General features: G+C 47.5%; 1 protein-coding gene across 1 annotated transcript; it reads right to left on the bottom strand.

Moving 5' to 3' along the window:
* Nucleotides 1-268: 268 nt before the first annotated feature.
* On the bottom strand, nt 269-21,598 carry SLC34A2 (solute carrier family 34 member 2). Its single transcript, XM_019928046.2, has 13 exons — nt 21,524-21,598; nt 16,710-16,824; nt 16,472-16,606; nt 15,295-15,423; nt 13,682-13,825; nt 12,155-12,266; nt 9,243-9,438; nt 8,360-8,455; nt 7,805-7,925; nt 6,475-6,642; nt 4,940-5,056; nt 4,714-4,838; nt 269-3,142 (listed from the first exon to the last, which is right to left on the bottom strand). The coding sequence occupies exons 2-13, from the start codon at nt 16,819-16,821 to the stop codon at nt 2,465-2,467; spliced, it is 2,133 nt and encodes a 710-aa protein (XP_019783605.1). The 5' UTR covers nt 16,822-16,824; nt 21,524-21,598; the 3' UTR covers nt 269-2,464.
* Between the last annotated feature and the right edge of the window lie 625 nt (nt 21,599-22,223).

Genomic DNA, 22,223 nt, shown 5'->3' with positions numbered 1-22,223 from the left:
GTATGCTAATACATATATGTGGAATCTAAAAAAAAAGAAAAAATGGTTCTGATCAACCTAGACGCAGATGTAGAGAATGGACTTGAGGACACAGGGAGGGGGAAGGGAAAGCTGGGACGACGTGAGAGCATGGACATATCTACACTACCAAATATAAAATAGCTAGTGGGAAGCAGCCGCATAGCACAGGGAGGACAGCTGGGTGCTTTGTGACCACCTAGAGGGGTGGAGTAGGGAGGGAGGGAGGGAGATGCAAGAGGGAGGGGATATGGGGATATATGTATACGTATAGCTGATTCACTTTGTTATACAGCAGAAACCAACACAACATTGTAAAGCAATTATACTCCAATAAAGATCTTAAAGAAAAAAAATTCATGCTAATAATTTCTAAATTTCAACTTAGTATAGCATCAAATAGCAATTTTTTAAAAAGACAAATCAAGAGAGAAACCGTGGAAGAAAGGAAAGCTTGATATTTTTAGTACTTATGACGACACTTTTCCCACTTTTTGAACGAGGGGCTCCACAAATTATATAGCTGCTGCTGTTGGTCAGTAGTGATATTAAATGCGAAAGACCTCAAATTTTTAGGAAATAGATCCAGGAGGCTCTCATTTCCCTGTAATTGAAAGCAACCTGCTCCTTTTGGGTTTGATTATCATTTTTTATTTTTCATTTCCCACAACCAGTAAAAAAAAAAAAAAAAAAAAAAAATCAACGCAGGTAAAAGGATCCAATTTTTAAAAATCATCAGAGTACAAAGAAGGCCACAGCCCTGCCCAGGTTTAACTTACATATTTACAGGTTGTGTGACACGGGTGTGGCTGCAGAAGCAGTTTAAAAGCCAGGATTAGGAAATGTACAAAGTTGGTCTTTCTTAGTAGAAGCCAGCCTTGTTTCCAAATGAGAGCACTTCAGGACACAAATCACAGAACTATTTACTATATAACTTATGAAAAATGCTATACATTGCATGAGTATAAATATAGAGTATCAATGGCTCTGTTTGGGAATCCGTATCTACACAGGGAAGGTCAGGGGAAGGCTCAGTTTGGTACTACAACCTATGAGAGTGATGGAGAAGCTAGGATCTGGGAGCACGTCTGCACTGACCCCTTTTCCCAGACTTGGTTGAAGCTCACTCAGTCTCTGGGGAGACCTGGGGTTGTTGAGGATGAGAAGCAAGGGAAAGAGGAGGTGTACATACCACAGGGGCTTCTTGAAGGCACAGAGAGGGCATCTGGGACCAGAAGGAGCACACTTCTTGGTCCCACAGACACACAAGGACCCCACTGCCACTTGATGACGTGCCCTGGTTTCTGCCCTCAGTTTTGAGCTTTGCAGGCATGGAGAGAGGGCAGAAAATTAAAGTTCTTCTATCTATGGGAGTATGGGAGAATGCTGGGAAAGAGGTCCTGGCTTAGATGGGTGGACAGGTGGGTGGATGTATGGACAGAAGTTGACCACCGAAAGCTGACCCAGGCAGTCATCTTGCACAGGACAGAGAGAGGCACAGAGCTGTTCCATGCTCAGGTGCTTCCTATGATTCAAGGGGGCACAGTGGAGGGGACTCAGAACCTGCATATCTTATTCCGAAAGACTCAGCAGGGATGATTTTTATCAGCACTAAGCTTTAGCCAGAAAGTCTGCCAATTTGGTTTCTAAATTAGCCAGGTTCAGAAGCACCCGAGGCCTTTGTGGCAGAAGAAACATCTCCCCCAAACGTTCCCCATTTCCCAGCTCTCATCCTCCATCTGCCAGCTCAGGGATAGGACCACTCTCTTCTTAAGACTGGAGCGCCGGGTGAGCCAAAGCTCTCTGAGACCCTCTCTGTAGTTCAGATGTGGCTCCCATCCTGGAAACTTGAGGGCACAGCAGGTAAACTACTGGGACTAACCCTCCCTGCCCGGGTGAGAAAACCCTGACAGGGGACGTGGGGAGCACTGAGAAGGGGGAAAGATCCACATCTATGGTCTTCACCCAAGTCCCCGACAATTACACCATTTCCCCTGAATCGGGCTGCTCTGGGACACATGGGGCTACTGCTCTTGGTTGAAGCTGGTCTTTGGTAAAACAGAGAAGTCTGAGCTGGATCGTAACAAAGAAAAGTGTACGTGTATATGCGCCTTTGACAAAGAAGCTGCCATCAATTCCTCCCTTGGGGCTTTTCCTTTGCAAGGGGATGGTCTGAAAAAAAGTCCTACTGACCAACCCAGCTGTGTGTGGCAGCGGGTGTGACCACCTCTCTGGCCAGGTTTCACTATCTAATTCTCTTTCAGTGTTGTTCTGCGCCTTTCCAGGCCTGGAAGACCCAGGGAGCATGGGGCTGAGATGAAACTACTGTGCGGGCTGATACGCTGGGCCAGGGAATGAGAGTCGGGACGGATGTCATTTCTCAACGGGGAACAAATCCTCCCGAGGTGGAGGTGGGGTCCTCCTCCGGCCTCCAGGCAGCTCCTACCTACAAGGCTGTGATGCTGGAAATGGTTTTGGTGCCCGAGGCATCCACCTCGGACTTGGGGACCCTGTCCTGGGCCTCTTTGTCCATGGCCATGTTAGCAAAAGCCTCGGGAGACTTAATGGGGACGTCCTGCACCTCCTGCAGGTCTTCACAGCACTTGCTGCAGCGGCAGCACTTCCTGCAGCAGCAGTACTTGCTGCCGCGGCAGTACGTGCTGTCGCGGCAGCACTTGCTGCAGCGGCAGCAGTTGGGGCAGCCACACAGCATACAGCAGACACGGCAGCAGAGGCTCTGGCAGGAGCTGGTGAACATGGTGATGAGCTTGTCCCAGGGCTTCAGCGAGTGCATCCACAGCGGCAGGAAGTTCCAGTTATGGAGCTTGTGGGGCAGGACGCGCGGGCAGCGGGACTGCAGGAGCCTGACCGCCACCACCAGAAAGACCACAAAGATGATGGGCGCTCCCACACCCACCAGCACTGGCCAGCCCACCAGCGAGAGGCCAAACACTGCCAGAGGGATAAGGAAGAAGAAGGTGACCAGGTAGAAGACGGCAAACCAGCGGTACTTAGCTGAGATGCTGCCCAGCCACTTGGCCAGGCGGATGGGCAGGCGGGTGAACGGGATTGGGTACCACAGCAAGATGCCTGAGATGTTGAAGAAAAAGTGGCACAGGGCAATCTGAAACGCAAGAGGTTGGACAGGTGAACGGGTCTGCTGCACAGTGGGGTCGGGGAGAAGAGGGCGTCATCTAGCAGCGGAGGCCTGAGTCTTCCTCGTCTTCATAGCTCAGCCCAGAGTGGGACCCATATTACCTGAGGTCCTACTATGTGTCTGGTGGGGGCGTAAGGGAGGGAGGGCGAGGGAGGGCAAGGGAGGTGACAGGCTGAATCACAGTTCAGTTTTCAGGGCCTGAAGTCCTTTAGGCCAAATCTAACAATGAACTTCATGAATGTGCCCGCTGCCACCCAGTGCCTTGACACTGCTGCTTCCAGCTGAGCAGTTAAGAGCTGGTGGGGCAGAAGGAAAGGTGTGCAAGATAGCTGGCTTTCTTGGCTCAGTGGCCCTATTTCAGGGAGGGGAGAGACAAGGAAAGATGGCTACAGTTAATAAAGATAATAGCAGCAGCAGCTGATGTTTATAGAGCGCTTACTATGGGGGAGGTGACAATTCCAAGCACTTTTATGGATTACTTCAATCCACAAAAAATACCCTGAGTTGGCAACATTATCTCCATTTCATGTAGGAGGAAACTGAGGCACCAAGAGGTCAAGCTATTTTCCTAGAGTCACACAGGTGGGAGATGAGATTCAAACCCAGGTAGCCTGTCTCCAGAGGCCATGCACTTTGCACTTTGCTAGGTGTGCCCACCAGGTACCAAGCATGATGCTAAGAGCTTCGGACCAGCCCTGTAGGATACATTAGCCACGATCCATTGAGATGTGGCATAAGCATAAAATACACACTGGATTTCAAAGACTTCGTCCAAAAAGGAATGTAAAATATCACCATATTTTTAGATCAATTACATGTTGAAATGATAATGGGTTCAATCAAACACATTATTAAAATTAATCTCCCTGTTCCTTTTTTACCTTTCGAAACTGTGGCTACTAAAAAATTTCAGATTCCGTGGGTGGTTCACATATTCTATACTCACTCTATATTTCTATCAACAGCATGGCTTTAGACAGTGCCTCATCAGATCCTTATAATAATCCTAATGAGCTAGGGATTATGGTTCCCGTTTTTCAGACGAGGGAATTGATGCTCAAACGTTAGGTCACCTAAGGGCACTTCATGTGTAAATGGTGGCACAGTGATTCAAACACCAAAGGTCATCTTGCCCAAGGGCATCTAGTTGATCCAGGCAAGGCAGGTCCCCCTGATTCTTCTCAATGCCAGGCTCAAGACACAGGTGACCTCCCAGCGCCCAGTCAGAGTCCACCAAGAGGAGGGCAAGGAGACGGGAAGTGGTATCTATGCTTCCTGAATACCCATTCCACCTCTAGTAAAATGGCCACCCCACCTTTGTCTAAACAACCACTGGTGATGGGAGTCTGACTACCACTCTAAAGAGTAGATGGCTTTGTTCTCAAATCTGTCTCTCCGCGGCTTCTCCACATCAGAGTTTTGGACATAACAGAGAAAAGCCTGGCTTGGTTTCTTGGTTAAACACCATCTGCTTACAAGACCATGGATAGGGTTGGATCCCACCCACAGAGCCCCTGCCCCATGCAGCATTTCCTGACCTGGAGCGAGCTCTTCAAAGTACTGCCTGGGCTAGCTAAGGCGGCCAAAATGGCGGTGGTGGTGGTACCGATGTTGGCGCCCAGCGTGAGTGGATACGCCCTCTCAATGGATATCACACCGATACCTGGCGGGGGGGGGGTGAAAATACAAAGCCCACAGCATTAGTCCCAGAGGATGACAGAAGATGGTAATGTTGGCCAGATGGAGACCCAGGGAGAAACTCACCGATCAGAGGGGTCATAGCAGACGTGAACACAGAGCTGCTCTGAACGATGAAGGTCATTCCCGCCCCCACAAGGATGGCCAGGTAGCCAGTCACCCAGGCAAAGGGGAAAGGGAAATCTGGAATGCAGAGGATAAGAGATGCGTCACAATCCTTCTGGGGAAGGCATGGGTTGGAGGCCCAGCTGGCATCTCCACAGGACCCAGGGGGCACGGCTTGGCCAGAGGTTGAGGTTGTGTAAAATCCTCCCCACCCCATACCAAGTTGTGTAAAATCCTCCCCACCCCATACCAAGTCTGAAATTGCAGATTGGATTTTCAGCATCCTTTCACCTTGCATATTCAGATGGTAGAACCAAGGATGTGGGTACATGTTATGAAGACAAAAATACATTTCACTGGAGTTCTAAATGCTGAACCCATCTGTTATGGACAGAATGTTTGTGTCGTTCCCCCCTCCCGCAATTCATATGTTGAAACCCTGACCCCCTAATGTGATTGTATTAGGAAGTGAGGTCTTTGGAAGGTGATTAGGTCATGAGGTTGGAGTCCTCATGAGTGGATTAGTACCCTTATAGAAGGCTGAGCTTGCTTCCTCTCCACTCTCTCTTCCATGTGAGGACACACTGAGGAGGCGGCCATCTGTAAACCAGGAAGTGGGTCCTCACCAGAACCCAACTGTGTTGGCACCCTGACCATGGACCTCCCAGTCTCCAGGACTGTGAGAAACTAAATTTCTGTTGTTTAAGCCACCCAGCCTACAAGAATTTGCTACAGCAGCTGAATAACGACAAAGCACTTGGAGCATTCAGACCTCTATCTTTCCTCCTGTCCTGGTCTCCCAAAGCTGCATACCCTCCACCTTTGTTTCCACCTAAAAGAGCAGTGAGGATATGAAGCAGCTTGGAAGCCCTATAGACCCCACCCTCAGCACCACCAGCACAGGATCAGGCCCCGCACGGCTGGCAAGCATCCAGGGCACGGGTACTCAGCTTACCCTCATGACAACCCTGAGAAGTAGATATCCTCGGCCCCATTTCACAGGGAGAGTTTACAGGGTATATTTTCATTGGCCAGGATGCCATTCTCAGCAATGGAGTCTGACTGCCTGCCTCAAAATGCTGACGTATTTATCCAGAACCACATTTTCTTCCCAAGAGTCGAAGGGAAGTAGGGACCATAGTGGACTTCTGTTAACCTTTTCCTAAGGTATCCTGACAGACCCAGTAAAGTCCTGGGCAAACAGGGAAACTGCCAGGAAGGAAGGCCCAGCTCACAGCTCTCTGGATATGAACTGGCTCTCTCTCAGGACCTTGCAAACATCTGATGGAAGCTTGTGCCTTCTTCCCAGGCTCCACCCAAGACACTAAGGAAGATTCAAGGGTGAGTGGCATCTTAACTTCCGCAACTTACCAAAGCCCAGAGAGAAACTCCATGCAGAGGCCACTGCTAGAGGAGAATCAAAAGGAGCGCCCCTGGAGGGACCACAGTGACTCACTATCCCCTAGAAGGTCCAGAATGGGGGGCAGTGTGCTTACCAGTGTTGATGGTCTTCTTGATGACAACAGCTACCTGCCCCCTGAGCACAGAGCCCAAGAGCTTGACAATTAGGACCAGGCAGCTACAGAGGACCAGCAGGGAGACTACCAGCAGAATGGTGCCCACGACAACATCCGGGAGGTTGAAATTCACAAAGATGTGCTGGCCTGGAGAGACCACAGAATGCCCTCGTTAGGAGGGCATGGAACCCTTGACAGCCACAGATTGCTACTTATTCCCCAGCATCCTTCCGTCTCAGAGTAACAGAATCCTGGTTGTCAGCTTGACACACAGCAAGGCAGCCCAGAATAAAGACCACACTTTCCAGCCTCCCTTGCAGCTAAGTGTAGCCCTGAGGCTATGTTCTGGCCGATGGGATCTCATGAGGGTGAAGATGTAGTGAAATCCAGGGGCAGACCCAGGTTTCCAGCCCCATTCTTCTGCCTCTAAATCCCATGTTGTGTTTTACTCATGATAATGAGGATGCCTACCACAAAGTATTTGAGGAGCAAGGTGGGGTAGGATGGGCAAGTCAGAGTGGGAGCTATTGTTAATTATCAAACTCTGTGTGTTTTTTAAAAATCCCTGTGTGTCCCCATGATGATTCCAGAAAAACATGCTTATATCAATGGATCTATAGAACCTAGAACATGGGAGGTGATACGTTCACTTGATTCTGTGAGGTAAAGCACACCTGGAGTATTAAGGTATATGGCTCAGAATTAATGTGGGGTGCACGGAGAGGAGGAGAAGCAGAGATACGCAAATGGGTATATAAGGAATAAATAATTAGAAGAACTAATGTCAGGGCCGTAAAAGAGTCCAGAGGCAACAGTATAGCTTCTTAAAGAACTGGAGCATCATGCAAGCACACTGCTTTGTTCAGTGCTATAGCCCTGCTATATGGGGCCTGCTGTACCGTAGGGACTCATGACTTGAGGGTGAATGTGTTCTGTGTGTGCCCCACATCTCCTTCAAATCAGGCTGTCATCTCCCTAGAGGTACTGCCAAAGGGATACTGAAGCACATAGAAGGACCACTCTGGTATCTGTTGAGGAGTTCTGAATCCGTCTGGAACTGCCAGAGGAACTGAATACCAAGTCCTAGTTCTGCCCCTTACGGGGGGACCTTGGGCCTGTCCCCTGTCCCTAAGCCTTAGTTTCCTCTGCTGTGAAAGCTCACAGCTTATTGGCCAGTGTAGGACTGGTGTTCAATGAATCTCACTGCCCTTCTTTCCTTCACTTACTGGGGCTCCGCACAGAGAGGCAACACCTATCATCACCCCAGACAGCCTGTCCTGGCAGCTGACGCTCTGTGAGTTTCACTCACACTTGGCAATGTTCTCCTGGTGGGTCACGTTCTTGATGGTCCAGGTGTGCAAGCCATCCGTCCAACAGAGGGAAGGAGAGGTGCAGTTGTCAGGCGAGGGGACGGTGACATTCCTCTCAGTCTGGGTGGCAAACATGAGAAATGCTATGTATAGTCCATAACACTCATTTCTGGTGGGGAATGGCAGGAAATGCGAGGCGTCAGGGGAGACCCATAACAATTCGTGCACCGTAAGTATGATGAATTGCTTCCATGGGTCCCTCCATAAATGCAAGCAAGGAGGCAGCCAGAGGTAAGCCAGGAGACATGAGAATAACAAGCCAGGAATAATGGGTCCATGATGTGGGCTGGTTCTGTCTGTCCTACTGTATAATGCTGTCCATCCCATCTAGCATTCAAGGACTTAAGGATTCTCACTGGCTAGTTTTGATTTTTCAGGAATCCCTGATTTTTCTTTCCCCTTACCTTTTATATGCCCAATCTAAATGCAAGATCTTGCTTTATCAAGTACAGATGCAAGCGTTCACCCACCCAGCAATATTCTCAGAAACTTACCATGCTGGTAAAAGTTTTACACCAAATCTTGATCATACTCTTGTTTTTGGCTGTTTCATCATTCATTGCAATTTGGTTGATAACTTTTTTATCCAGCTGAGGAAAGCAATGGACAGAAGAGAGTCAGCACGTTCTCAGAACTGATGTGGGACAGATGTTAAGCTGTTAAAAGGAGCTGAGGATGTGAACCGGACTGTGAGGGTGTGAACTGCACTGAAGGCGTGAGCTGGGACTCACTCTATCTGCACTCTCAGGGCAGAGCACAGCACCCAGATGTCAGTGGGTGTTCAATAAATGAATGATTGTATGAACAATGAACCCGTATCTAAGAAGCATGCAGTAGATATTCATCAGATGACTGAATGACAGAAGAAAAACAGAAGGTAAGAGTGAGAGGGCAAGGTCCAAACTGGCTCCTTCTCCCCAAGGCAACATCCACAAAGCCTCCTTTCATTTATTTCAATAATATGGACAGACCCTAGTGAGCAGAGGGGTGAGATGGAAGGAAAGGCAGTAAACTCTTCCTCTTTGGCTGGGAGCAGGGTGCTACTTGAATCAGTGAGCCCACGGGTGCTGAGGCCAGTAGTGGGAACAAAGCACCCAGGTGTCCAGTAGAGAGTCCTTGAGTCTAGAGAAGCGCTCACCCCCGCCACCTGCCCCCATCCTAATAAAGATGATACACTTGTTGAAATCAAGGCGATAATAAAGGCCAATGACTCCATCTCATTGGGTGTCCCTGAAGTTCTGCCTCTCTTGGCTTTTTTCAGAGGCAGCCAAAGGGCAGTTTTTACAGACCCTCATCCATCTCTTCCACCCCAGCCCGGTGAGGGGGGAGCAGAGGAGGGTGTTGGGGCCTTTCCCTCTCTGCAGGAAGGTGAGTTACCTGGATAATGAGCTTCGTGAAGGGATCTGTGATAACTTTCAGAAGCTCCGGGGCATCCTCTCCATTCTTGAAGTTGAAGGATTCCACTACCAGGTTGGTCAGGCGCTCCAGGTAATGGGTGGCAGCCTCCAGAGGCAGAAGCACCAACACAGAGAGCCAGTTGAAGAAGTCATGGACGGTGGCCCCTGCAAAGGCCCTGCAGGAGGCGAACCCCATCCCGAGCCAGATTAGTCAACAAGCGACTGGGCACCATCTAGGCAGGTCATCACTTGTATCACTGGCCAGGTGCCACCTATCTGAGTGCATAGAGGTGTACAGTCTCACTTTTGTTCTCACAGCAATCCCCAAAGTGAGTGGTATGAAGATCCCCATTCAACAGATGAGGAAACTGAAGGCCAGCGAGCACGCAGGAATTGAAGACCACTGCAGAAGCACTGGGTCCAGGACCCTTGTCTCCCACTGTCCGGCAGAACCTTTCCCACCAGATCAGACAGTACACAGTTTGCTCTGCTTGGGGAAAAGGGAACTAGATGTGTTTTGGCTGCAATTATTAGTTCATGGAGCACTGTTTGAGAAAACTTCATCAAGACCAGTTTCAAATCATGCATATGGAAGACGACCTTCATTTTGGAAAGGCGGGGGCCAGTATGAAGGTTATCAGAGCCTTCTACACAACTGAATTCTTAACTGTAAGATCTTGAGACTTTGATCAAATATTTGAACAGTCTCTACAGAAAACAAAGCTAATATATACTACAATTTGCATCTACCGGAGAAGGTTCACTGATTCCCTCTGAATTCCATCTTACCTATCTCCAGATTAAAAAAAAACTCTATAGTTTTTTTTCCCCTCAATGAAAAAATGTTCCTTTTAAAAAACTCTGCATGTCAAGAAATACCCAAAACAAATAGAAGATGGGACATGAAGGGACAGAAGCTATTAAACATGTAGGGGGAAATGCTTAACCTCACCAGTAATAAAAGAAATTTGCAATTTATTTATTTGCACGTACAAATTTTCACATACCATTTTAACTAATATTTTACAATATTTTACAAAGTTAACTTATTCTTCCTGGAGAGGGTGATTTAAGACATTTTCATACACTGCTGATGCAAAGTGATACAAATATTTCTTTGTAGTTTGGCAAAATGTTTAAAGAGCCTTATAGGTGTGTTTGATACAGTAATCTATCCAGGAAGAAATTACCAGAAAAGAATAATACACATTTCCAAAGATGTTACTGAAAGCAATCTATTTAAATATCCCAAACAGGGGGTGAGCTAAGCCAATTATATTCCTATGTGCAGGCACTTCCATAGATCGTATATTTATACATCCAGAGGTAAAAATTAGCGTAACAGTGAAAAGAACCCAAAATTTCCAATAAGAAAACCTGGATCGAGTCCCAGCTATGCCCCTCAGTGAAGTTACTTAACCTCTTTGTGTTCCTATATTAATAAAATGGGGCAGAGAAAAGTCTGCTTAGCTCCTTGAGAAGATCAAATTAGCAAACACCCTGGGTAATGTGTATTATTATTTAGACCTCAGAACATTTCTTCAGGGTCCAGACTTTAGCCATGGTTGAGGGAAAATGAATGTCTTTGAGGACATCCACTGCCACCCATGGATGAGGGATGGTGTTAGCTGACCCCCAGCCAACCAGTCATTTGTCTGATGCCACAGATGTCTGATGCCACAGTTGAAGTATAGTTGGTGTACAATATTATATTAGCTACAGGTGTTCAATACAGTGATTCACAATATTTAAAGGTTATACTCCATTTATAGCTCTTATAAAATATTGGCTATATTCCCCACAATACGTCCTTGCAGGTTCTTTTATATCTAATAGTTTGTACCTCTTACTCCCCTACTTCTATCTTGCCCCTCCCCCTTCCCTTTCCCCACTGGTAACCACTAGTTTGTTCTCATATCTGTGAATCTGCTTCTTTTTTGTTATATTCACTGGTTTGTTGTATTTTTTAGATTTCACATATAAGTGATATCATATAGTATTTGTCTTTCTTTGTCTGACTTATTTCACTTAGCAAAATGCCCTCCAAGTCCATCCATGTTGCTGCAAATGACAAAATCTCTTTCTTTTCTTGTGGCTGAGTAGTATTCCATTGTGTGTGTGTGTGTGTGTGAGTGTGTGTGTGCACATCACTCTTCCACTCATGTCTTGATGGACACTTAGGTTGCTTCCATATCTTGGTAAATAATGATGATATGACCATTTGGGGCACATATTTTTTTCAATTTAGAGTGTCTGGTTTTTTTGGATGGGGATTGCTTCTCTATTTTAACAAGCTGTGGAAAAAGCCCATCACCAGTTAGAAGAGAGGCTGGGAAATGTGCTTAATTTTCACATGAAACTTTTGGAAGAAAAGGGTTTCCTTTGCCTGTATTTATCCTACCCCATTTTTAGATCTTACACATTCACAAAGGCTCTATGTTGCCTTTTATTGGCATGTGAGTGAAGAAGAAAAAGTGGCATGGGTTGAGCTGGCCAAAAATGGAAGCTTTAGGAGGTAATAATTATTTCTAAGTGAGATAGTAAATCCTATTCTAACTGGCCTTGTTTTACACCACAGGTCAAGCTTCTAGGAGGACTTGTATTCAGGCAGCCCTGACTGTGTGCCAGGCACCTTGATAAGCATTTATCTGTATGACTGTGTTAACTCCTTTAGACAACATGGCAGTGATAGATACTACTATCCCAGCCCTGCATATCAGGGAGCTGAGTTTAATCAACTGATAAGTATGTGATCCCAACCCCAGCCATACTCCACTGTGTCCATTTCTAAAGAGGTCTAGGGATAAGAAACATGCTCTAATGTTAACGGTAGTTAGGACAACCTGGTCAACCCCAACGGGCGGTGGCAAAGGCTGATGCTGAGCCTCCTACCTTCTGAACTCACTCCGGTCTCCTGCCTGCATGAGCGCCACAATGGTGTTGGTGATGGAGGTCCCAATGTTGGCCCCCATGATAATGGGGATGGCAGCCTGCACGTTCAGCACTGGAGGGTGGAAAAGAGTAAGTTATCAAGTTAGTAAGTTGAGGAAGGCAGCTTGGCCATGTTCCTGGTGTGGCCCCAGGCAAGCCGGATCACATTCAGGCTGGCAATCCCCTAAAAAATCAGTTCTTAACCTCTTTAGGGTCTGTACCTCGCTGTGAATCTGACAAAAGCTTGGACAGCTCACTATAGAAAAATGCACATGTACCAAAAAATAAAAAAATTAGTAAAAAATTTTACTTTCTGTAAAATATTGTTCAGTTTCAATTTCTAATTCCTATGGATTAAAAATAAAATCAAACAGTGTGAAATAAAAAAAATTTCAGCACTTAATTACAGGGAATTCACAGTCTCCATAAAGCCCTTTTGTGGACCCCAGTTTAAAAGTTTCTTTCTAAATTCCTGTCCTCCCTATTACAGATGCAAGGGTAGCTTAAAAGAGACCAACAAACAATGTGTAAGGACTTGTGTATTTATTATGGCAAATTTATGGCAGAATAATTTCTTTTTCTAACAAAATTAATATATTGCCACATGTTCTAACATATGAAAGAATTTTGAAGAAGTAATGAATAACTTTTTCTAATTTGGCCACCAAAAGTTCTAGTTAATTTTAGCTAAAATGCTGGTTTGGGCTGAAAATTAACCAGTTCAAACTGTCCACCCCAGAGGGTCTGTCTCAACTTAGCGAGGGCAAACGTTGAACAGGATCAAGTTTGGAACGTCAGCTCCCCAAGCTCAGTTGCCCCAAAGCCAGTGTGTGATGTGATTACATGGTTTTATTCTTAGCCCTGACAGCGGTGATGGAAATGTTCTAAATCTATGTGGTCCAATATGGCAGCCGCTAGCCACATATGACTACCGATCCCTTCAAATATAGCTCTTGCAGCTGAGCAGCTGAATTTAAGGTTAAATAAAATTAAATAGGGGGCTTCCCTGGTGGCGCAGTGGTTGAGAGTCTGCCTGCTGATGCAGGGGACGTGGGTTCGTGCCCCGGTCCGGGAGGATCCCACATGCCGCAGAGCGGCTAGGCCCGTGAGCCATGGCCGCTGAGCCTGCGTGTCTGGAGCCTGTGCTCCGCAACGGGAGAGGCCACAACAGTGAGAGGCCCACGTACCGCAAAAAATAAATAAATAAATGAAATGATATAGCCACATGTAGCTAGTGGCTGCTGGACAGGATAACACAGTTCTAGAGAATTCAGAATTGAGTCTTCAAGCTTTGGGGCCAATTTTCAGACTCAGCCATGGGAAGGGAAACAGGAGACTGCCTATGATCTAAGCCGAACACATCATAGTTAGACAAGATAAGAAGGTAATGGTGATAAGCCCGGATACATTCAGAGTAAATCCCAGCCTCCCCAGCTGAACAGGGAAATGCCTGAAATGTTATCTGGGCTCATGGGTTCTTGGACTCACATGAGGAGGCCACCATGCTGACGACAATGGACGAGGAGGTACTGGAACTCTGCACCAGGACAGTCACTAGCACCCCGATCACCAGCCCCGCCACAGGGTTGGACATGATGGAGTTGTTGCTGAAGAACTGCCCGGCCACCTTCCCTGAAAAACAAACCCATGGCCACGTGATGGGGGTTAGGTGGGTGCTGAGTAACAGACGTCTCCAGTCAAGACCAGCTGGCCATAGGTACCAGCCTCCAGACTTTTATCTTGGGCATCTTGCTTCCTTGGGCTTCTCTGCTGCCCTGACTCTGCCTCTGTGACCTAGTTCCCCATCCACCCCTGTTCCTCTTGTTCCTTCACCCTACACCCTCCCATCCTTCAACCACTTTCATCAGCAAGTCTCCCCTTCTAGTCTTCTCTTTTCATGAACATGGCCTCAACTCTGTACTTGGCCCGATGAGTGCCAGTGCATCTCCTGATGCCCTCATTCTTGTCTCTGGGATATATTCCCAATTCAGAAGATTTACCCAAGTGGATCTTCTCATTCTTTTCTATCTACCCCCTTAGACCCCAGCCCCTAGCCCTAGCCCATAATTGAATTCTGGGAGTGTCATTTTTGAGAATGTGCCTCTGAGACCATCAATCCACCCTCCAATACATTGGTTAAAAAAGACTGAGGCCCAGAGAATGGAGAGTGGAATGACTTGTCTGAGATAGAGTGCAAGGCCCCTTACTGATGCTGCCTTGGACCAGGGGGACCAGAGTGGCATCCAGCAAGTCGGTCTGCTCCTCACACTTTCCCAGTTCTCCCAGGTCACAAAGATGAGTTCTCAAGAAAGGCACCAAGGGGTGCAGAAACCTATGGTCTTCCATGTCACCAGATCTGAGTTTAAATCCCACTATGCCAATTATGGCTGTGAAACTCAGTGCAGGGCGGTGACCTTCTTGAGCCTTGGCCTATTCCTCTGTAAGTGGGAAGGACTTTTGGGATGGAATGGTTAAGACGATGCCCCTGGAAGTGCCTACTTCAGTAGGCATTCAAAGTGTTGGCTCTTACTGTTGTCACCCATCAGGGATGCACAGGTGACCAAGCGTATGGTGATTGCACTTCCAGGTCCCCTCACCCTCCACAGCCACACTCAGTGGTGGGAGGTGTTTAGGCAACTGCTCTGAATGCAGATCCCCTAGCACAGGACCCCTATCCTTCTCCAGCAAAGGGCCAGCTTTGACTTTTAGCAGTGGCTTTAGCCTAAGAACACTCTTATTCAATAATCCCCTCAGGTGGGGAAGCCCAAAGACAGCAGGGATCCCTCAGATAAACCTTTAGGCCAAACAGCTTCCTGTCCAGTGTTCCTAGACAAACACATGGAGCTGATCGCTTGGCCTTGGCTCTAGCCCTGGCTCTGGCCTAAGCCACTTCAGCCAGCCAGTCATAGCTCTTTCGTGGGCCTCAGTTTTCCTTTCTGTAAAATGGGGGCATGACTTCACAAGATGATCTGAGGTGGCTTCCAGTCCTAAAATATCCAGGAGGCTGCAGCTGGAGGGGGCCTGCTGAGCTGTGACTTTCCAAACCAAATTCAATGAGAACACCACCCCCAACCCAGACCTTTGACCTCTTCCATCCATACCTCCAACCAGCTGGAAGGCACTGCTGAGGACATCCAAGGAGCACACGAAGAAGTAGAGAAATGCCAGAAGTAAAATAAATTTCCCAATCCCTTGGAAGACACAGAGAATCTTCCCTTTGGTGTCTCTCTCTGGGGGAGGGGAAAAGGCATGGAGGCGTTTAGTGTCCGAAACACTGAGAAGTTTGACAATGAGCTCGGAACTCCCCCACCTTCCCTCCCAGCCAGGCAGCTGTCATCCTATGGATCACAAGACCTAGAGATGGGACGTGTCCACGGCTGCAGTTTTCAAAGCAATTACCACTGTACTCCATTTAATTGAAACCTGTGGTGAAATGTCTCTAAAGCATTTGGCTCTGGGAGGAGGGGCCCGTGGGCCCTGGGGCACACACAGGCCAAGCCGGGCAAGGCTTGTGCTGGGCTGAACCCGGGTCACTGCTGAGCCGTTAAGAGCACTTGCCCCTTGCTAAGCGTGGGGTCAGAGATGATGGCTGTCCTAAGCACCTTCAGAACTGCACAGAATACTTTCTACAAAGTGGCCGCAAGGCAGCCATTGCAGACTCCATCTGGGACGGCTTGGGCTCTCATACATCCCGGGAGGCTACCTCCTTGGTGGCTGTTTTCGACGCTCACTGTTCAAGTGGTTCTCACTTCCTCCCAGCTCCTTTACCCTCCCAGCTGTCTGATCCGCACAGACCTCACACCCTGCCTGGAAAAGAAGTACAGCATTTGCCTGCACCCCAGCTGTTCTGTCTGTAGAGTCTGTCTTCTGCAAGCCTTCCCTGATGCCCACATTTAGGTGAGGGGACTCCTCTCCCCCAACCCCCGGGGCTCTCAGAGGCAGGGCCTCATCTATTTACTGCTGCATCTGCAGCACTGAACAGTACCTGGGACCTGGTTCAGCACAAAATAGATTATAAAGATCAGCGCAGGGTCTGGCCTGGTTATAACCCTGGTGCCGGCCCACATTTGTTGAATGAACGAATGAAAGAACAAAAACATCCCCCGGTCATCACAGGATGCTTGACTCTTAAGCTGGGTGGCATCCCCTAGCCAGGACTTTTGCTCAAACAATGGAAGGGAGAGGCCGACACGAAGGAGGGGACGCTGTGAAGCTGGTAACCTCAATCCCTTGCCGACGGGCAGTCCCCTCCCGCCTGCCCCGGCTGGCCTCGTTTACCTGACCACTTGATCCCCGTGTCCTGAAGCTCGGGCAGGTTCCAGGGGTCTTCCACCACTGTGGGCTCCTCTATCAGTGCCATGGTAGAATAAGAGGGCAGAAGTTCAATCTTGGTGACAGGGGTGTCGGTGTCATCTGCCCAAACAAGCAGGGAAGACGATGAGGAATGAGACACCAAGCCTGGGTCTCCTGGTGTCCTCCCAGGGGGCCAGCCCAGGGCTGGAGGGATGGCACGTACTTTTGCCGGTCTCCTTGCCTTTTGCGGGTGTGGTGGACTGCTGACCGGCGACCCCTTCGATGTACTTATCCGAGTTAGGCTGGGCATTTTCCAACTCAGGCCAAGGAGCCATGGTCTGTGGATGGGAAAACAGCTTACAGAAGTAGCCACTGAAAGGAGGCACACTCAGTTTCTGTGACAAGAAGGGCCAGTGGTTGCAACGATTTCGGGGAGTTAAGGGATTTCGTCCTTATATCTTCTAAGTATGGACCCTTAAGCACCATATTTCACACCTCTGCAGGCCTCCCTCAATCGCTCACCCAGGCTGTCACTAAGTCAAACCGCTGTTTCCAAGTTTTCCAAAGCCACAAATCTATATACATCAGTTGATCTTCCTGTGATTGCTCTAACGTCTGTCTTGGCCTCTGTCTTGACTCTCTCCCTTAGTCTGAAAGGGAACACGAACCCATTCATCTTCATCAACTTGTGGTACCACCAAGTCCTCACAACACTCCTATGGGCTCCCCACCTGCTGCTCATTAAGGGACAAGTTCAACTGCAGATCTGCGCCAAACCTCATCCAGTGGACTTAATGTCTATGTATACACTGATACACATTCTACCTGCTTTACCTGCTACTGGGTCTTCTATGAGAAGCATGACACATTACATCTGGTTCAAATCCCACAGGAGCCACTTCTCAGTGGGTGTGTGTTTAGGCAAGTCCCTTTATGCCTCTGAGCCATCTATAAAATGGGGACAATTCTTCATGCTTTGCAGGGTTATGAGATTAATAGTGATGCCTAGTAAGTGCCCGGTAAATAGTAGCAATGATTACTATGCCATGCTGCCTGGATTAACGACCCTTTGTCAGAACTACATTCTTCCCAGCCTTTGATAGAGACTTCCTCATAACCCATTTTCTCAACAAAGCCTTTCTCAGTTCCATGGAGAGGAAGCCTGGCCCCCGACAAGCCGGGACGTCCACTACTCACAGTCCTTGTCCTGACACACCAGACAATGCGGCCCAAAGGACTGGAACGAACAATTCACAGGAAAGGAAGTACAAGTGGCTAAAATACTTATTACAGAATAGGCGTTCAGCCTCATCAGCGACCCGAGATATGCAAACCAAAACAGTGAGATAACTTTCAACTATCAGATTAGCAAAAAATAAATAAAAATTCAAGTATAATATGTCACTCTGGAGAAGATGCAGTGAATTAAGCACAGCTGAAGCTCTGGAAAGCAGCTGGCGAAATGCCTCAAATGCCCTACATTTTTCAAACATCTCTGACTCGATAATTTCACTTCTAGGAATTAAGAATCTAGGAAAAATGGATAACTAATAAGAACCTGCTGTATAAAAAAATAAAATTAAAAAAAAAAGATTCTAGGAACATTTTTTTTTCCTCAGAAAATCAAAACGACCCGCTTTGCTCTGATCACCTCTTGGGAGAGGGTTTCCCAGAACCTTTGTCTATTCGTTTCCTTTCCTATTTTTCTTCAATAGATCTATTTCCTGCCTACCAGAATGTAAGCCCTTCCAAGAGAGGGGGCTTTGTCTTACTCATAACTGCATCCTCAGCGTCTACAGCTCTGCCTGGGACATTGACAGTGCCCAATAAATATTGGTTGATGAATGAATGTGATGCAGGCCAAAATGCACTATAACTTACAGAGTGAAAAATAAAAACAGGAAACTATTGGATTAACTATGGTACATCCATACAGCATAATAGCATGCCATTAAAAATGTTATAAAGAACCAGCAAAATAAACCAAAAAAACCCAGGAAAATGTTTTAGATGAATGGTGAATAAAAGGCACATTTATGTCCCATTCACAGTATGATCTCAGTAAGGAACCAGCAATGTTCCATGGGGTTCAGAGTGGGTGATAGGATTATCTGTGATTATTTTCTTCTATCTGAACTTTCCATATTCTTTTAAGAGATGCAGCCCAACCCCCAAACCCACAAAGGTAAAATGGTTCAGGACACCTGTACTGTGACTGTCACTCATACTGACAAAGCTAGAAGTTAAAAGAAGCTGATTCTGTGAGTCCCCAACATGAGAGGATTTCGTGAATTTGTTTGGCCCAGGGAAATTTTCGACTTCCCCCATGCAGCTGCAGCGCGTGGCACGCACTTCTGCGATCACAGGGAACATCCCGCAGTCATTGGCTTCCAGGAAGGCACAGGCCAGGTCTTTCCTTTCAGCTTAAGAAGCACCCAGCACAGGGCCTGACACACAACAGGCCTCGTGCACTTTCTGAGCAGTATGCTGGGACCTGCCTCGCCAGCAAAAGCCAATACTTATTGAGCCAGGCTGTGCCCCACCTCCCTGCCACCCGTGCGGGGAGGTGTTTTTATTCTCCCATTATACAGATGAAGAAACTCAAGCACAAGGAGACTTATAACTTGCCCAAGGTCCCACATGGTAGCGCCTTGGACACAGGTCAGTTTGAATCCAGAGTCTCCTGCAGCCACTCAAGCATGTGTCCTACTGGTGTGACTCACCTGGCACTCCATCACACATTACTGCAATACCTTTCAATTGATTTCTGAGAACAACAACTATCACTTTAATGAGTACCAAAGAGGTGCCAGGGGCTGTGCTGGTGCTTGACGTATATTATGTCATTTAGTCTTCAGGCAAGAAAGGGGTCGTGAGCATCGCCATTCACAAATGGGAAAAAACTGGAGCTCCAAGACGTTTAAGCAACTTGTTCAAAGTCACCCAGTAGGTGAGTGACAGAGCCAGTTTTTAAACACAACTCCACCTGTCAGTGAGGCTATGGGCCACATCCCCAATATCTTTGGCTGTGACAGACATATCTTCCTGGAGCACTGCTTTAACCCACACAATTGGGGCAAAGGGAATGTTAAATAATGTGACCACTGGATGATTTACATTTGACGAATCCCATGAAGGGTTATTGTGATGATCAAGTGTGTCATGTTTTAAAAGCTCTCAGAACAGTGACTGACATACTGTAAACCTTGTGTGATTATCAAGGATCATGCTAAAATGAGCATGGACATATTATAGTACAAAATGCAAGATGTATCATTAAAAATTAAAGGAAAGAAAACAGAACACAAAAAACTGCTTTGAGCTTGCAACTGGCTGTTCTGGGCTTACTCACAGACCCCCAAGGATTTAAATATCTGCCTCGCTGCTCTTGGGGGCATTCTGAAGGAAAAATTTGGAAATTGCGACCTTCTACCATCTTTCTCTCTCTTATAATCTTAATTCACCCTAGAGTTGTTCTCCTATCATTTATGCACACTTATACTGCCTTCTCAACTAGAATTGAAGTTTTAGAGGGCAGAAACCCTGTTAGGATTTTCCTCCCAGCATTCAGCAGACTACACATAGTAGGTACTGTACATTTGTGAATGGAGGAGTCAACATTTAGGGTTTGCTGAGGGAAACCCTAGAAGGTCTGCTGTGTCCTAGACCCACATTGATCATGACCAGGAAACAAATCAAGCCTGAATCTTACTGATGAGCGCTGTTCCTCATTACCATATGCAAGTTGGCTTGGCCAAGATCTGCTGGATGGAGCAACTGTATCAAGAAGCTGCAACCAGGATGTCACAGCAGTGCCACCTGGGAAATTCTCATCAGCAGTAAGGTGCTATTATTTAAACTGTTTCCGGTGACTGGATTTCTGACCGATCAGAATCATTTTCTTTCAAGAAGTGAACAAAGCGTCTAGCGAACTCAGAAACAGACACGTCTATGGTCTGACATCCAAGTAATTCACAATAATACAAGCAACAGAATGGGCAGACACCCATTTCCACTGAACTGGACAGAAAGGAGTAGAATATGGCTGTAAGGGATCCCACAAGCTAGGGTACCTTGAATGCTTCCTCTGTGCAAGGCCTGTGCTGGCTTCCTTCCCTTCCAGGTCCTGGGTCCTCATTTACTATTAATCAGCGTCACCAAGAAGCAAAGGCAACTTTCTAATGAAATTCTCTACTCTTCCTTCCTGGAAATCTTGCTTCCCCTACTCCAAGGTCAGCCATTTGTCAGAAGCCCAAATCCCCTTTACAAATTTTCCCTGAGGAAGCAATCATTTCTCCTCATCCAGTTCAGAAGGCCCTCCTTATCCTTGGCTTCTGCATCTACGGATTCAACCAGCCACAGATGGAAAACATTCAGGGGAAAAAACATATTCCAGAAAGTTCCAAAAAGCAAGAGCTGAATTTCCAGCACACAGGCAACTATTTCCATAGTGTTTACGTTTTATTTACAACTATTTACATAGCATTTACACTGTATTAGGTATTATAAATAATCTGTCTAGAGATGAGTTAAAGTATATGGGAGGATCGCATTGGTTATGTGCGAATATTATACCATTTTATACACGGGACTCTGGGAAAGTCCTGGAATCAATTCCCACAGGCACCGAGGAACCACTGTTCTTCATTTCCTGGTACATTCATCTACTCCACCATCACTCACTGGGCATTCACCGTGCTAGTCGCCTGCAGGTAAGGAGAGGAGGTGCAGGTCCACACACCGAAGCACTGTCCCCCAGAGGGGCAGGCAATCAGGAGTCATCTAACCCAGCCCAGGACATTCTGAGGCAGCTGCCCCCCGCTCGCCGGCTCCCAGCCCTCCCCCACCCCGCACCTCCGCACCACCACGCCCCCCCCCCCCCCCACGCCCCGGCTCAAGTTGCTCTTCTCAGGACCTGGAAAGTGGGGAAATGCAGGCCACCTGGCACCCAACCATTGCATTAGGCAGCATGGCTGTGGAGCCCCATTCCTCCGGACTCCCCAGCCAGCAAAGCCCCAGCGCTCCAAGTAGGCTCACCCCGCAGATTTGGAGGAAAGGAGGGCTTGGAGCAAACGGCCCATGATTAGTCCCGAGACCAGGCGGCTGTTCAGTTCGCTGATACCCTAGCGCTTGTCACATAGCACCGGCAGAGAGAGAACCAGGCAGTAGGTGAGGGCCTTGCAGAGCCCTGCCACTCACTGTGTGTGACCCTGAGCCTCGGTTTCATCATCTCAAAAATGCGGAGAATACTCACTGAGATGTTGTGAGGCTAACTGATTAATGAGTGTGGGTGAGGTCCCGAGCAGAGTGCCAGGCAGAGTGAACACTCAGAACTTTGTGAAATGAATTGCATCACAAACAATGAACAGCCTCAACTCCACTTTGCCCCAGAGCATAAGCTCTTCATCTCAGTGCACAGCTGAGTGGACCTCGGTAAATATTTGTGCTGACAAATGAATCCAAAACACCTAAGAAGAAAGGATCTAACGTTTGTTTTGCCATGGGGAGTGTCCTATGTGATCTGTGACCTCATTAAATCTTATAATAAGGAAGTCTTCTTTCCAGTTTACAAAGAAACCGAGGCACAGAAAAATTTTAAAAGTCCCACAGTGAGACTTCCCTGGTGGTCCAGTGGTTAAGTCTCCGTGCTCCCAATGAAGAGGGTGCAGGTTCGATCCCTGCTGAGGGAACTAAGGACTCACATGCCCCACGGTGCGGCCGAAAAAAAAAAAAAAAG

Source organism: Tursiops truncatus, chromosome 5, assembly GCF_011762595.2.
Source record: "Tursiops truncatus isolate mTurTru1 chromosome 5, mTurTru1.mat.Y, whole genome shotgun sequence".
NCBI classification, from domain to species: Eukaryota; Metazoa; Chordata; class Mammalia; order Artiodactyla; family Delphinidae; genus Tursiops; species Tursiops truncatus.
The sequence above is the reverse complement of the archived record's forward strand: the minus strand, read 5'-3'. Positions and strand labels throughout refer to the sequence as shown.